Genomic DNA, 17323 nt, shown 5'->3' with positions numbered 1-17323 from the left:
AATTTCAGAGAGCTGGTGCGCGCGCGCCGGGACATGACAGCAGGGGTATGGGACAGGTGAGACGATTGGGATGCGACCCGCGGGCTACGCGGATCGCATCCCCGCTGGCAGTAACAGTGCAGCGCTCCCGGTCAGCGGGTCTGACCGGGGCGCTGCAGACAGAAGAACACCGCGAGCGCTCCGGGGAGGAGCAGGGACCAGGAGCGCTCGGCATAACAGTTGCTTATTGGATTAGTAACAAGAAGTCCAGTGATTTATTTGATTTTAAGGCCTCAACATAATAAAATGTCAAAAAAGTGAAAGGGTCTGAAACATTTTCAAATGCACTATATGTCTACATGTATACTAGATTTGTAGGGACAGAACAGTGATTCAGTGATTTATTCTGATGCCATATTTGGAGTCGGGAAGAAATTTTTACCTCTAGTATGAGGGTTTTTGCCTTCCTCTGGATCAACTCAGTAGGGACTCATTAGGGATATAGGTTGAACTTGATGGACTCTGGTCTTTTTCAACCTTATGAACTATGTACGGTAACTATGGAGCTGTATACTAAAAGTATTTAGTATTGGATCAATGTATTGGTGTTTTGGTGCATCAAAAACAGTGGTCACGTTACTATAAATTTAGCATTCTCCTATTGAGATTGAACCCCTAAGCAGAATGCGCTTTTTCATGTATGCATTGCAGTATCCATTGGAAAAGCATGTATTGGTTTAGGCAGCATCGTAGCACCCTGCTTCTTTATAACATTTTAGTGCCCTGAGCAGATTCAGTAAGAGGTACCATATTTAATTTACTTAAACATATAATGTACGACATATGCCCCTGCATCAGCACACATGGATGTCAAAATAGTGAAAATTATGTGATGGCTTATCTGAAGTGGTCTTCCAAGATATATTTAGCATTTGCATATTTTTTTGCATATATATATATATATTTTTACAATATTACAATATAAGTGATTTCTGAAGACTTGTCTTTCCCGGCCACTTTGCATGCAGTGGTTATTGATTTATAATTTGTAATTTTTAAAAATCTGCAAAATTACAATGCAATGGTTGAAAAAAATCCGCAAACATAGACCACTTTCAGGGTTTCTCAAGAAACCTGCTTTACAAGGTGAGAAATGGTTTTGTGAGGTCATTTTGTTCATTTGGTGGACTTGTGCATGCCTGCCATTAAAACTGCAACAAAGACTTCTGGTTCCGGCGCTATCATGGAGGGACGCAGCTAAAGGAGCTCCTGCATCCCCCAGCCCTGAACGGTATTCTCTGCCGGTATCCTGCTTACCCTACGTTGGCCCCACCATCCGGACACCGATCTCACCAGTTGGTGACCCTGCATGGAGCGTTACCTGCTCCGCAGCCACCGCAACTCCCGGCTCCAGTATCAGACCGCCCGGCCTCTTCACCGCGCGCGGCGGTAGCACCACGTTGGTCCGCAGCCGCGGCACGGACACCTAAGCAGCGGCTTACTAAGTACGCCTACGGGCACCAGCCGAAGCCTACCTGCCAGACACCCGGCAGACCCCTCTCCTCCTTCCACGTCTGCCCGCCCGACCTCTTCATCACGCGCGGCGCCACCACGTGGGCCCGCGACTGCATCGCAACAGGCAAAGCAGCGGCTCGCTCAATTCACCTACGGACACCTGCCGGGACCTACCACTCAGACACCCGGCGGACTCCTCTCCTCTCCTCCTCCAGGGGCACAGACTTTACAGGTCAGTGGGTCTGCTCAGGGGCCAGCCTCTCCCCCTGTGGCTGCTGTCACTATAATCGCCACTGCAATGGCGTCTGGAGGAAGCTCTACCCCTCCCCTACCCAGGGACTTAGTTGAAACTACTTCTCTCCCAGCCCTGATGCCTTCCAATATCCCAGCACCTAAGAACCTGCTTGAGGGGGTGAATGGGGGTCTGACTGCTCTCCCCCCTGCTACTGTCCATCCCACACCTTTTGACTTTAAATCCCTAGCGGCGCAGATTATGGCGCAGGTGGTTCCCGATATTCAAAAATCGCTTGAAGCTACATTGCAAGCCTCCTTTGACTTACTCAGGCGTGATCTCTCTCAAACTAATGCAACCGTGTCCGGTCTCAGGACTGATGTTACCACTTTTGCAAAATGGTCACTCTGATTTATCTAACCAAGTAGCGGATCTAATGCAGGAGAATGCTAGCCTCTATGGGCCAAGTTAGATGATCTTGAAAACCGCTCAAGGCGGAACAATTTACGGATTGTCGGTCTCTCTGAACACCTTCCTGCCACTGATCTACACTATATTTGCGAAATAGAGCTGACTGAGGCTCTGGGACTTGATCACCACTGCCGTGTTGAGTGAGCGCACAGACTGGGCCCTGACCCGGGGAGCAGGGGGGATGCGGTGCGACCAATTCCATCTGGTCAGCAAAACCGGCTGCGTCAGGTCATCTTTAAGGTTCTGGATTACAATGACCACCAGTCTATACTGAGGGCGTTCCGCAAACGCTCTGCTCCACTGTTGATTCGGGACTGTCCAGTGCTTATATTTGAGGATTTTTCAGCTCCTGTGGCTAGGAGGCGCAGGGCTTTCAGTAGCGTATGTTCCGAACTGTTTTATCGCAAGATCAAATTTCAACTGCAATACCCGGCCATACTACGTGTTTTTAATAATGATGACTCCTCATCTGTCTTTAATAGCCCCACGGCTGCGGAGGCTGCTTTACATAGCCCTGCGGAAACCGGGCGTACGCGAGGGGCTCAGGGACATCCCTCTGAAAAATCCCCATCCCGTTCTCCGAGACGCCAAGGCTCTCAGTATGAAAACTTTTGATACCCCTGGGTGACGACGGTGACTTGACCGGCTGCTTATAGTGGGCCTATTCTGCCTCCACACTTCAGATACTAACGTGGGCTGTGGTATTTCTGCAGCCTACCTGATACAGCCCGTGGTACCTCAAGCGAACTTTGGGCGGGGAATCTCTCCCAATGTGATCCCCTTGGACTCTTTGTTGAACTTTCTGTTATTCACATGTGGGTTGGGGGTGAGGGGGCGTGAATGGGTGTTTGAATTAAGTCGGGAGGGGGGTTTGGTTCATGGGGTATGCCCGTTACCTTTTTTTTTTTTTTTTGTGAGTTTGATACGCCGGGGGCTGTGCTCTGCTCCATGATAGATAAAAGTGAAGTCTATAACACGGTGCGAGGCGCTCTTTGATAGTCTATGTGCACAACGTGTTTGTCTGTTTGGCACAGTGATTGTTTTTGGTGGGCCTGGTTTGTTTAACTTGGGGCAATTTATTCATAGCGCTCCCTGGGGAAGGTTCCTAACAACAACGGTGTGAGTGGACTGTCTTGTGTGAGTGACTTGTTGGTTAGTGAGAGTTTTTTTTATTTATTTATTTCCCCTCTCCCCCCCTCTCTTTCTTCCTTCCCCCCTCTTCTTTCTCTCCTCCTCTGCTCTAGTGTTCTTACTCTTTACTCATCAGCCATGCGCCTCATCTCCTGGAACGTGAAAGGCCTTCGCTCGCCCAACAAGTGGACCCAGATCCTGCGCCATTTGAAAAGACTGCGTCCTGACGTTGCTATGCTCCAGGAAGCACATCTGATGGCAGAGGAGCTGAATCGTATGTCCAAATTGTGGGTGGGTTCCGTCATAGGCTCTACTGCGGGGGGCAACCTCATGCTCATTCATAGGAAATTTGGGGTACGGTAGTAGCACACGATGTAGACCATGAGGGACGCTGGGTACGGGTACATCTACGATTTGAAGGCCGCGACTTTAGTCTATACAGTTGCTATGCGCCGAATGGAGATAATAAGGCCTACTTCTAGTCCTTGGCAGACACACTACTAGCAGACCCCATTCCGGGAAAGATCATTGGGGGCGACATGAATGCAGTAGCAATGACCCTGGAAGACCGTAGGGGAGGGCATGCAGATAGATCACTCACTAGGACTAGCGATAAGATTTATGGGACCTTTTTGGAGTCCACGGGCCTTAGTGACCCTTGGAGATTGATGCACCCGGACGGCAGAGATTTTACACACTTCTCCCACAGCCACTCCTCGTGGTCTCGTATAGATTACCTTCTAGTCTCCCCAGAACTTCTGCCCAGGGTGGTTGACTCAGAGATTCACACGATGGTTGTGTCCGATCACTCACCTATATCCATTTCTATAGCTGACTCGTTCCCGAGGGGAGCCGACTTCCAGTGGCGCTTTCCTGCCTATATGGCAAAAGACGACAATTTTATTGACTCCTTGAAAAGTTGGTGTATGGAGTTTTCATGGGACAATAGTATGCATTTATCTGATGCACCCCTATACTGGGAATCCGCGAAGTCGGTTCTCCGGGGCCGGTTGATCGCATATATGTCCACAGTTAAAAAGAAGTCCCTCCACCATTTCCAAGAAGCCAGCAGGACACTCCAAGCAGCTTACACTTCTTTTGTTATCCAACCCACTGAGGCGGCTTGCCAGGCGTGGAAGATGGCAATAACTACCTTTGACCTTTGGTCGGAGCGTAAATGCCTAGCGGCTTATTCCCGTTACCGGGCTGACTTGTTCTGGTTCGGCAATAAATCTGGACGCCTCCTTGCGCGACTGGCTAAAGGCCACCGACCCCCCCCCCCCCCCCCCCAACACTTCTCATCCCTACGTGATGAATCGGGGACTTTACACACAGATCCCAAAACAATAAACTCCCTTTTTCAGTCCTACTATGAATCACTTTACTCCTCCTCTCCCGTTGACATGGTTGCTGGTAGGGCGTTCCTGGAGTCAGTCCGTCTTCCCTCCCTCACTTCGGAGCATTGAGACGCCTTAAATGCGGACTTTACTGAAGATGAGGTTGGCAGGACAATTAAACATCTCCACAACTCTAAAGCGCCTGGCCCAGATGGGTTTACAGGCGAATTTTACAAACTCCTGGTTGATCAGGTGGTGCCTCCATTAACGTCATACTTCAACCATGTCCTCCATTCCGGCTCCCTTCCCCTACATTCTAATGTGGCCACTATTAAACTTTTATTAAAACCTCGTAAGGGCCCATTGCTCCCTCAATCTTATCGCCCCATTTCCCTCATAAACTAAGACCTTAAGTTGATATCTAAAATAATGGCTGATAGGCTTAGCATTTTCTTACCCTCACTGATAGGCCCATCTCAGGTGGGATTTGTCCGCAACAGAGCTGCAGTGACCAATATACGTCGAGTCCTTACAGTCCTTGACAGAGTGCAGCACTGTACCGAGCCGGGTGAGCAGCCGGTGCTACTGGCACTGGATGCGGAAAAAGCATTTGACAATGTACGGTGGCACTGGCTCGGGATGGTGCTGGACAAGTTTGGTATAACAGGGCGTTTTCGTACATTTTTGGGTAGTCTTTATACCTCACCCATGGCTCGTGTTTACACTTCTGGGATACTGTCTCCTTCCTTTCCGCTTTTCAAAGGGACGAGACAGGGGTGCCCCTTATCTCCTCTTCTATTCAATTTGGCGTTGGAACCCTTAGCCCGCCGTTTGGAGGACTCTGTGGTTTATAACGGTATTAAGATACAAAAAGAAACAGTTAAATTGTCCCTTTTTGCAGATGACATACTTATTTTTCTAGCGGACCCTCACAGACACTATTCCTCACTAATATCTGCCCTGTCACATTTTGGGTCTTTCTCGGGCTACAAGATTAATGAATTGAAAAGTGAACTTCTTCCTTTAGGTTCCCCCCGCCCTGCCTCTTACTGGAATGCCATTGGTGTTCATGACTGGTGTAGTCAAAAATACTATCACATATTTGGGGATCAAAATAGGTAGGGTACCTTCTTCCCTTTACACCTTGAATTACCCTCCAATTTTCAAAATGATCCGCAATGAGCTTGATCGCTGGAGTCACCTCCCTATCTCCTTCCTGGGTAAGTGCCATTTAATTAAGATGATAAGTTTTCCTAGACTGTTATATCAATTGCAAACCCTGCCACTCCTGCTTTCACTCGCTTCATATGGGCGGGGAAGCGCCCGCAAATTTCTTTGCAAAAATTGATGTTTAGTCGTGCAGATGGCGGGGTGGGATTCCCTAATCTGCGAGGTTATAACCTGGCCTGCTTATTCAGGCATGTTCTGGATTGGATCTACGAATCCTCCTATCACTCCAATCATTCAGTTGAGGCAGATTATGCTTCTCCTTGGAATTTGATGTCCTGTATCCACACGCGTATCGCGGGCCTTCCCCCCTATATCAAACGTTCGACCATGATTAGAGACACGGTTATGACGTGGCGGGCTGTTCGTAAAGCTTACGGGCTACCCTTCTTGCTGTCCGGGCGGCTTAATCTCTGGGGCCACCCCGAATTTGCTCCGGGAAGGGATAACAGATTGTTTGAGCCATGGCGACAGAAAGGGCTGACTGTTGTTAAGCAGTTGATACACGTGGAGAAGCGACGTTGGATGTCGCTTAGAGAAATCTTGCAGACTTTTGCGATGCCTTCTACCCCCTTTCTCCAGGTGTCTCAACTGCTTTCCTTTTGTATGTCTCGGTTACATGACCCTTCGCCTGAAATTCTCCCTTCCTCTTTTGAAGATTTAATAGGTCCACAGCCTAGGAAGGTATCCATTTCCTCTTTATATGGGAACTTTAATGACAGGTTGCTGAAAATTTCTAAGGACGGTATTTTTTCCAAATGGGCGACAGTCCTACAGACCCCGGATGTAATTGACCACATACTGGAGGGATGGGCCAAAGTTAGGGCTAATGTTATTAATGAGCGCTGGCGCGAGACTTTCTTTAAACTGATGCATTTTGGTTACCTGGGATTCAATATCCCTGCTACCCAGTCCCTCCCTGACAGACTTACAGCCTGCCCTAAATGCAACACGCCCAACACCGACTTTTATCATGGCATTTGGTCATGCGACAGGTCACAGAGCTTTTGGAAAGAGTTCGTAGACTATATGGCTCGGCATTGGTCTGTTAGACTCCCCATGACCCCAGTGACCCTTCTGTTCCAGTCTGTCGACCCCTCCTTCCTAGAGGAGATGGGCCTTCGCTCTGTCCCAAAGTTTCTCCACGTCATCCTCTTGGTAGCGAAACGTATACTTCTACGTGAATGGATCAAGCCTGTTATGCCCTCCATAGCTGCAGTCATAACTGAACTAAAAGACTTCCTGGAGGTCGACAGGCTGGATACAGAAAGACATAGAGAACAGAACGCGAAAAAGTTCTTTGATAAATGGCGCACCTTCATGGCGGCCCACCTCACTAGGTCCCAAATCGATGACATTGTTCTCCCATTCCGTCATATGGAGTGGTACTCCCTTGCGTCCCTCAGTAATACCCTGGGGCCTTTGCGCCTCTCAGCCAATTTGGTGTGAGGCCTTGGATAATAATAGTGAAATGGGGCTGTGGCTTCTCAATATTCTCTCTCAACTACTCTTTCTCTCTCTTTCCTATCCCTTCTCCTCCTTCCTGTGATCCTTCCCCCCCCCCCCTTTTTTTTTTTTTGATGAGTGTGAGTTGGCTTGCGTGCCTGCTTGTTGGTCTTACTGTGGAGCGATTGGTCCTATGAACAACTGCCGAACGTATTCTGATGCTGTAATGCCTTTTCAGTATAGCCCACTCTGAGACTATATAGAGCTGTTGATGTTTCAGCTGTTAAATTGTGATCTATTCATTTTCGATGGGTATCCTAACCCATATGTGCCTTTTCAATGCTTATATGTGTACCCTTCTTTTGGTACTTTTCATGTACTGTTCTTTAATAAAAAGAGTTTATAAAAAAAAAAAAAACTGCAACAAAAGTGACTTGAAAAATGACATACACAACAACTGTATAAATCTCTCCAATTATTCTTTCATAAGCTCATAATAGTCGTTTTTTCTCCACCATTCCTGTCCACATTATAAGGCAGCCAGTCATGGCTCCCTACTTTAACATTGCATCCACACAGCCTTGTTATGTTTGCCTAAGAACTGTCAAGTGACTGAATTTATAATATATGTTGCAAAAAGTTTTTCCTATTTACCTGTCACCAAACAGTTGAAAAAAGTGTCCAATACATTTACTTTGTCCTATTGATCATGTTTAAGGGGTATTCCAGGCAAAAACTTTTTTTTATATATCAACTGGCTCCGGAAAGTTAAACAGATTTGTAAATTACTTCTAAATCTTAATCCTTCCAATAGTTATTAGCTTCTGAAGTTTTCTGTCTAACTCCTCAATGATGATGTCACGTCCCGGGAGCTGTGCATGATGGGAGAATATCCCCATAGGAACTGCACAGCTCCCGTGACATGAGTCATCAGAAAGCAGTTAGACAGAAAACAGCAACACAACTTCAGAAGCTAATAACTATTGGAAGGATTAAGATTTTTTAATAGAAGTAATTTACAAATCTGTTTAACTTTCCGGAGCCAGTTGATATATAAAAAAAAAATTTGGCCTGGAATACCCCTTTAATGTGATTTTGGTGTTTGGGCTCAGTATAACACTGAGCCAAATTAGTGTATCATCCCGTTCCAAGTAAGTACCGGTCATATATGCTTGCATCTTGCCCAGGGATGTAAGCATATATTACAGAATAAATTATATAACACATAATTACGATGTCTACTATCCTCCAACACAAAATACCTACTTACAAGACAGAGTTAAAAGCAGAAATAAACCCTCCTGGTTTGTATTGATCAGGGTGCAGGCTGTCTTCTGTGGTTGGAGATCAGAGCCGCATTGACAGTCTGGGAGTCAGCGCGGCCAGCATGTACAGCCCACACTTTCTAGACTGGGTATCGGTGCGCCATATGGACTGTACCCACTTTGTTGCAAAATCGGGACATGTTGGTGTGTAGCTTGAAAGTAGATCTCTAGTGGCTGCAATTATAAGTCATTTTATTTGGAAAAAGTAGGCTGATTTTTTTTAATGAAAGTATATTTAAAACATATATTTTATATTAAAAGTTTATATTTATGACAGTGCCCATTTAAGGGTAACCACTATTCTGGGCTTTTCCAAACTTTTTCTGAATCTCATATAACCTTTTTAGTTGATTTGTCTTTATAGACCTCATAAATGAAACTGCTTCATGTTTTCTATTTGCACTTCATTGAAATTTACAGATGAACGCAACAAATGACGGGAGATATGTGTTTCTTAGTGGTTCCTCGGGATACTTGGATTTCACCAAGATTGTGGAATGGAACGGAGAAAGGTAGAAATAGCTTTTTTTTTTTTTTTTTTTAAGGGTTACTCCATTAATCATTATAATTCCAAAAGTCCTGCTGGCTGCTAACCTGTACTTTTGGGTGTGGGCTCTGAACAGAATAAGTCTTTCTCGTCTGGAAGCTGAATGCTAAAATGGGCAGCGATCAGCCAACGAACAAGCAAATGCCCATTTGTTGGCTAATCGCATCTGCACATTGCTTTGTCTGAACAGGTCATATGCGTCTGACAGTGGTGTATATAATTGGCCGCATGAGTGATTTAGATGTACCTGTCAAAAAACGTTTAATATAAGGTAGAAAATAAAATTTTATGTATATTTGTAAAAAAAAAGACAAAAAAAAACAACATCGATTAAAAAATGTGTATATTTTTGTCCCTTCAGCTATTGCCTGTGTGTCTCTGTGAAGAGACCTAATACAGGAAGTGTGGGTGGACAAGCAGGGAGGACAAGCAGGGCTCTGTACACTGAGGAAAAGCGGGGCTCTGTACACTGAGGAAAGTCGGGGCTCTGTACACTGAGGACAAGCAGGGCTCTGTACACTGAGGACAAGCAGCGCTCTGTGCACTGAGGACAAGCAGGGCTCTGTGTACTGAGGACAAGCAGGGCTCTGTGCACTGAGGACAAGCAGGGCTCTGTGCACTGAGGACAAGCGGGGCTCTGCACTGAGGACAAGCGGGGCTCTGTGCACTGAGGACAAGCAGGGTTCTGTGCACTGAGGACAAGCAGGGCTCTGTGCAGTGTGGATGGTCAGGATGATTGACAAGCCAGGAGCCTGCTCAGAGCCCTGCTTGTCCTGCCCTCACTTCCTGTATTTGGTCTATTCACAGAGACACACATTCAATAGCAGCAAGGACACCTTTTTTCACTCAAAAATATACAAATTTTTTAACTAATGTATATTACAAATATACATATAATGGCACAATCTATATTCTATAAAAGTGTTTGCTAACAACAGGTAGACTTTAAGCCTTGTAAACTGTGCCAGTTAGAGTTGTAGTGTAACTAAACCTACACTTTGTCAGAATGACCTGAATGTTTAAGATCAAGACATGGCATTTGATCTCCTGTTGATAAAAGATGTTTTCTTCAGTTTTTTTGTTTCTCCATCAGAAATCTGAAGTGGTGGACATCCGACACATGCAATATGATTAATGGAACAGATGGAACTTCCTTTCACCCATTAATAAATAAAGATGATATAATATACATATATTCATCAGACCTATGTAGGTAAGAAAAAAAAATACGTCCTACACATAGATATGCAGTGACAACTGTATAACGTACAACTGCTTATGGATACAAACATGTGCCAATCGTCTGTTGTCATCAACTTCATTCAGAGAAGTATGGAGAAAAGATTCAGCTTTGAGAGAGAGGGTAAATAGAGAAATTAATTTATCATGTGACTTCTATTATTCCATATGTATAAAATGGTTGGAAATGAATTTGCAATTGCTGATTTGCATATAGCCTTTAGTCGCCATGTAGCTCAAGCCTAATATAAAGAAGTGTAGTCTGCACAGTGTTTGTATAGGATTCCACCAAATCTTCCTGTTTCCTTTCACACTTTCAAAACATATAGAATACATGGAATATGTTAACACTTTGTAGGCTTTAGGAATAGGAAATAAATGAAATGATGTTCATATTCCCATCAGCATCTCCAGTGATGTTTTCATAACTGCATGTCAGGCTACACTTCTGACAAAGCGGCCGACACCATGACAGGACATAATAGATTATAAGTCACTGATATACTTCGAGTTCCGTTGATATCTGTTGTTTGGAGAGTCCCACACAGCCATTATGGTTCTGTTATAAGAGAAACCATGATGGCAGCATGAATAGGGCCTTAATAACTAAAAATACTTTCCAGCAGGACTTTGTTTGCTGTGCTGGACTGAGTAGATTGCATCCCAGGAGCTATTAATATGGGATTTTTATATGCAAGAATGTCTACAACTTAGATGGTGAGCCTAATGCTCAGCGCAGGGAGATCAAAGGAGGATGTCCAGACTAGTTCTAGCTAACAGCAATGTAGTATAGTTAGTATGGATACTTAGCTGGCAGTTTGTCAGTTTTGTGACGCCAGAAGTAGGGTTTTGATACAGTGATTGGTAGATGATGAGGGTTGTAGTTGTCAGGTGGCTAGAGTAATGCAACCCTGTAATAAGATGGTAGCTCCCATTAATCACTACTTTAATTAAGTTGCTATCTGTATCAAGGCCCCAGGAAATGAATTCCTCACAAGCCAGGATTTATAAATACTAACTTCTTTACTTGGTGATACAGGTCCAATACAGTAGAAGACATTCGAGATCATATAGACTTTAGACACAATACTTGGAACACAATAGGTAGAGAAATCTGGTAGTATATCACTGTCACAGTCCTTGAGATATTTGGTTATTTTGAGACTTGTCCTCCTGAGGTAAATTGTTTCTCTATCCCTAGCTGTACGTGCAAGTCCCAGGCTCATGCAGTGGTTCTGGCCTGTTCTACAATGCACTTGCAGGATGAGACTTGACACTTAGGACTTTAGACTATGATTTGAGACATGAATTGAGACTGGACTTGACTTGCGACTATATTTAGTACTGGAATTGTGGATGACTTTAGGTACCGTGTACTAGCTGTAGGCCAATTTGAACAGGCTTACTTCAGTGGTCTTCACTGGGAAGCGTGCCATGAAAAAAATGCAAAGATCCCCTCACTTATGTTTCCATGGGTTGCTCTGAGACGTCACTATCTTTAAGGACATCCAGAATGGGGTTTCCATTTTAACATTTAAAATACAGCAGGAGACCTTAAAAGATAACCAACGGAACAGTGTTCTAAAAAGCCAAAGGGGACAATCCCGCAATAAACAAAATAACCATGTGTTAAAGGAGTAGTCCAGTGGTGACCCAGTGGTGAACAACTTACCCCATATCCAAAGGATAGGAGATAAGTTTGAGATCGCGGGGGGTCCGACCGCTGGGGCCCCCTGCGATCTCCTGTACGGAGCCCCGACAGCCCGCGGGAAGGGGGCGTGTCGACCTCCGCACGAAGCAGCGGCCGACACGCCCCCTCAGTACAACTCTATGGCAGAGCCGAAGCACTGCCTTCTGCAATCTCCGGCTCTGCCATAGAGATGTATTGAGGGGGCGTGTCGGCCGCCGCTTAGTGCGGAGGTCGACACCCGCTATCTGGCCGGAGAGCCTGGCCCCCGTACTGAGAGATCGCAGGGGGCCCCAGCAGTCGGACCCCCCGCGATCTCAAACTTATCCCCTATCCTTAGGATAGGGGATAAGTTTTTCACCACTGGACTACCCCTTTAACAGGCAGAAGGCAGAAGAACCTTGCTTAAACTGGCTAAAGATGGAGTAGACTACACTATGTTAAGGACAGGAAACTGTGTTCTTTTATTGCCACAGTTTAGCCATCTTTTTTATAGCTACTCAGCCTAGTATTTCAAGTCCCAAAGCAAAAACTGATTCATAAATGTGACAGCATTTCAGTGGTCTGCGCAGTCACCAGATCTTAGTCTAATAGACGACTATTGGGATATGGTACAATAGGAAATTTGCAGCATGCTCTAATGATATTATAAACTAGAATCTCACCCATTATGGTGTATCTTATGCTGTATTAAGTAATAAGGTATGATGACATGATCTGGAGTTTTATAGGTTGTTGAACTACAGCCCATAATCTCTGCATCTTCCTTATATTGCTCAAGGAATTTACACACCCCTGTCTTTCCCTAGGTCTCTCTTTGCAGTTTATGAATCATCGAAAGTTGTAAAAGGCATTCCAGTCTTTCATTTTACCCCACCAGCCAAGGTTTTTGCTAATGTCTCTATCAATCCTGATAATGCAGGCTTCTGTGTGCCAGAGGGAAATTGCCTTCCATCTGGCCTGCTCAATGTCAGTGTGTGCAAGCAAGGTATGTAAAGCAGCTTATTGGTCTTTTACAACACGTTAGCTGGTACACCTAAACCAGATAAGGTCCAGAACTTAAACATTACAATGTAAATTTAGCATATTTTAATCACAATACATCATTATCTTAGCACATCGTCCCAAATATTCTATCAGTTCACATAGTATCTTTTTATTACCAAGCTAAGTTCCTATGGGGTGGTTTGGTGCCGTTTATGATCCATTTTTCGATCTAGCCAGTAGTGGATCCTAAAATGTATCCGCCATTTGTTTTCAACTACAGATGAAAACAGCCTTATGTGAATGCAGCAGTTGATACTCCGGTGGAAAACTTTTTTTCTTTAAAACAACTGGTGCCAGAAAGTTAAACAGATTTGTAAATTACTTCTATTAAAAAATCTTAATCCTTCCAGTACTTATGAGCTGCTGAATACTACAGAGGAAATTCTTTTCATTTTGGAACACAGAGCTCTCTGCTGACATCACGAGCACAGTGCTCTCTGCTGACATCTCTGTCCATTTTAGGAACTGTCCAGAGCAGCATATGTTTGCTATGGGGATTTTCTCCTACTCTGGACAGTTCTTAAAATGGACAGAGGTGTCAGCAGAGAGCAATGTGCTCGTGATTCAGCAGAGAGTTGTGTGTTCCAAAAAGAAAATAATTTCCTCTGTAGTATTCAGCAGCTAATAAGTACTGGAAGGATTGAGATTTTTTTAATAGAAGTAATTTACAAATCTGTTTAAAGGGGTATTCCAGGCCAAAACTTTTTTTTATATATCAACTGGCTCCGGAAAGTTAAACAGATTTGTAAATTACTTTGTTTAAAAAATCTTAATCCTTGCAATAGTTATTAGCTTCTGAAGCTGAGTTGTTTTTTTCTGTCTAACTGCTTTCTGATGACTCACGTCCCGGGAGCTGTGCAGTTCCTATGGGGATATTCTCCCATCATGCACAGCTCCCGGGACACGACATCATGATTGAGCAGTTAGACAGAAAACTTCAGAAGCTAATAACTATTGAAAGGATTAAGACTTTTTAATAGAAGTAATTTACAAATCTGTTTAACTTTCCGGAGCCAGTTGATATATAAAAAAAGTTTTTGCCTGGAATACCCCTTTAACTTTCTGGCACCATTTGATAAAAAAAAAAAAATAAAGTTTTCCACTTTATTTTAATGGCAACGTACAGTGTTATTGATACTAGATGTAGTTATGGATACTAGATTTATGGGGATAGAACGTTGATCGAGGGATTTATTCTGATTGCCATATTGGGATCAGGAAGGAATTTTTCCTCTGTCATGGGGCAAGTGGCATCCTCCTCATCGGGAGGGTGGGTTGTCTTCCTCTGGATCAACACAGTGGGGTTTTAGGTTAAACTTAATTGGCTCTTTTTTTCAACCTTACAAACTATGTTTCTAGTGTTTTTCCAATTCCTCTTTGTCTACTCTCTAACAGTATTAGTTTTTCCCAATGAAAATTAGTTAAATACATGTATTGGTCTCTGTTTTTTGCATAACCTTGTGAAATGTATCTTTTTTTTTCTTCTATGTTTGTTTTGACAGGTGCTCCTATTATATTGTCCTCGCCTCATTTTTACCAGGCTGACGAATCAGTGATTAACAGTATAGTTGGAATGAAGCCCAAGAAAGAAGATGATGAAATATTCATGGACATCAATCCAGTATGTATACTTGTTAATGACCTTTTGTCAATGAGATCCATCGTGGTCCGATCACTGGGACTTCCACCAGTCTTTTTTTTTTATGCCAAGGAACATGCTCTCGAATCACCCAAAGTGCAAAAAAAAGTGTAAAACGTGTTACACTAAAAAAGTGACCACAAATGCTCCCAGAATCCCCCTTGGCATTAGCCAAGATTTCTGCCCGCAGAGCCGTAAACGGTCGGTACCCTGCCCGTGCAGGAGTACCCAGGGTTTTTGCAGGGAGGTGCGGAACCCGATGGCCACACACACCTCCACTAGGGACATCCAGAAAGACTACCACATCCTGACAAATCCTGTGGACACACAACATGCAAAAAGTGACACAGTGACAAAAAGAGATAATTAAGTGAATGCGTGCAGGTTTGCTGCCCGGATATTCTATAACAATTTCTCCAATCCTAGCCAGAAGGCCGGGAATCAAGAGGTGAGTGCCACAAGGTGTAGAGATATGGTGCAAGTGCTTCCACTCAGTGAGCCCATCCTCTCAGTGAGTTTCGGCACCTCGGGGTCACCACTCCCCGAGGCATGGAAGTATCCCGGCTCTAGACCCTCTTAGCCTCATGGCGAGACCCGAAGGAAGCAGGTCACATCAGGGCAGCCGTTGAGCTGGTTCCATAGAAAACCAGCCCCGGAGCGCCCCCGTACACCTGCCCCCTCCATGCAGCACCCGTCCTCACCAGTCATACATCGATGGTGTCTGATCCACCGATAAAACTGATAAGAACAGATACTACACTTGATCTTAGCCAAAAGACCGAAAAGCTGGGACTTCCATCAGTCACTAGAACAAAGAATACACTGTTTGAGTAGGGTAAATTTGGGTCGGGCAAATTTGATGCTGCATATTTTCCTACCCATTGAAGTCAATGGGTAGCAAAATCAGATACAGAAAATATACATCAAAATATGCAGTGTATATAAAGCCAGTATTAGGCTGGGATTACACTATGTTTCACTGGTTTTCATTTTATTTTTATTTTTTGCTGAAATAGCCAAGTATTCTTTACTATTGTGTCCAGCAAAAAACATATAATACAATGTATTAGTCGGCATTGCTAATATGTTAATCACTGGCTTTCTACAATGGAGGCGGGACCAGGCATACCCAGCATCCCTGCCTTCTTTCCCTCTGCCCAATATACCCACCCACTTCATAAATAATCATGAGACCCCCCTTCGCTCCTGTGAACGAGAGGTGTGTGGGTATATCGGAGCAGAGGGGATGGAGGCTGGAATGCTGGGTATGCCGCTTTCCTCTTCCATTGCGCAAAGCCTGTGATTAACATATTAGTAAAACCAGCTAATACAGTCTATACAGTGGGGCAAAAAGTATTTAGTTAGCCTACAATTCTGCAAGTTCTCCCACTTAAAAAGATGAGAGGGGCCTGTAATTTTCATCATAGGTATACCTCAACTATGAGAGACATAATGAGAGAAAAAAATCCATAAAATCAAATTTTTTAAGAATTTATTTGAAAATGATGGTGGAAAATAAGTTTTTGGTCAATAACAAAAGAAGTTCATCTCAATACTTTGTTAAATACCCTTTGTTGGCAATGAAAGAGGTGAAACATTTTCTGTAAGTCTTCACACACTGTTGCTGGTATTTTGGCCCATTCCTCCATGCAGATCTCCTCTAGAGCAGTGCTGTTTTGGGGCTGTCGCTGGGCAACATGGACTTTCAACACTCTCCACAGGTTTTCTATGGGGTTGAGATCTGGAGACTAGCTAGGCCACTCCAGGACCTTGAAATGCTTCTTACGAAGCCACTCCTTCGTTGCCCGGGCGGCGTGTTGGGGATCATTGTCATGCTGAAAGACCCAGCCATGTTTTATCTTCAATGCCCTTGCTGATGGAAGGAGGTTTTCACTCAAAATCTCATGATACATGGCCCCATTAATTCTTTCCTTTACACGGATCAGTCGTCCTGGTCCCTTAGCAGAAAAACAGCCCCAAAGCATAATGTTTCCACCTCCAGGGGGACACGTCTGGCACTGCATGATTTGAGTCCCTGGCGGCGTAGTGTGTTACTGATGGTAGCCTATGTTACTTTGGTCCCAGCTCTCTGCAGGTCATTTACTAGGTCCCCCCCATTGGGGTTCTGGGATGTTTGCTCACCATTCTTGTGATCATTTTGACACCACAGGGTGGCATCTTAAGTGGAGCCCCAGATCGAGGGAGATTATCAGTAGTCTTGTATGTCTTCCATTTTCTAATAATTGCTCCCACAGTTGATTTCTTCACACCAAGCTGCTTGCCAATTGCCTGGTGCAGGTTTCTGGTGTCCTTCCACAGCTCTTTGGTCTTGGCCATAGTGGAGTTTGGAGTGTGACTGTTTGAGGTTGTGGACAGGTGTCTTTTATACTGATAACAAGTTCAAACAGGTACCATTAATACGAATGGAGGACAGACGAAGGTGACGTACCGAAACGTACGTTGGAGTGGTGCTATCCCGGTCTCTGCCAGTGCACAGCACT

At 44.5% G+C, this 17323-nt stretch overlaps 1 protein-coding gene and 1 pseudogene across 2 annotated transcripts in view; one reads left to right on the top strand and one right to left on the bottom strand.

Moving 5' to 3' along the window:
• The window catches only part of SCARB2 (scavenger receptor class B member 2), a 61172-nt gene that overhangs the window by 22518 nt on the left and 21331 nt on the right, over positions 1–17323 (top strand). For both annotated transcript variants that reach the window (XM_056568709.1, XM_056568708.1), the window contains exons 5-8: positions 9084–9175; positions 10304–10423; positions 12946–13124; positions 14686–14804. In XM_056568709.1, the coding sequence (XP_056424684.1) occupies positions 9084–9175; positions 10304–10423; positions 12946–13124; positions 14686–14804 (510 nt within the window). The remainder of the gene's footprint in view (positions 1–9083; positions 9176–10303; positions 10424–12945; positions 13125–14685; positions 14805–17323) is intronic.
• Positions 15505–15612, bottom strand: LOC130344640 (U2 spliceosomal RNA; annotated as a pseudogene).

This window comes from Hyla sarda, chromosome 1 (assembly GCF_029499605.1).
Source record: "Hyla sarda isolate aHylSar1 chromosome 1, aHylSar1.hap1, whole genome shotgun sequence".
Lineage (NCBI taxonomy): Eukaryota > Metazoa > Chordata > Amphibia > Anura > Hylidae > Hyla > Hyla sarda.
The sequence above is the reverse complement of the archived record's forward strand: the minus strand, read 5'-3'. Positions and strand labels throughout refer to the sequence as shown.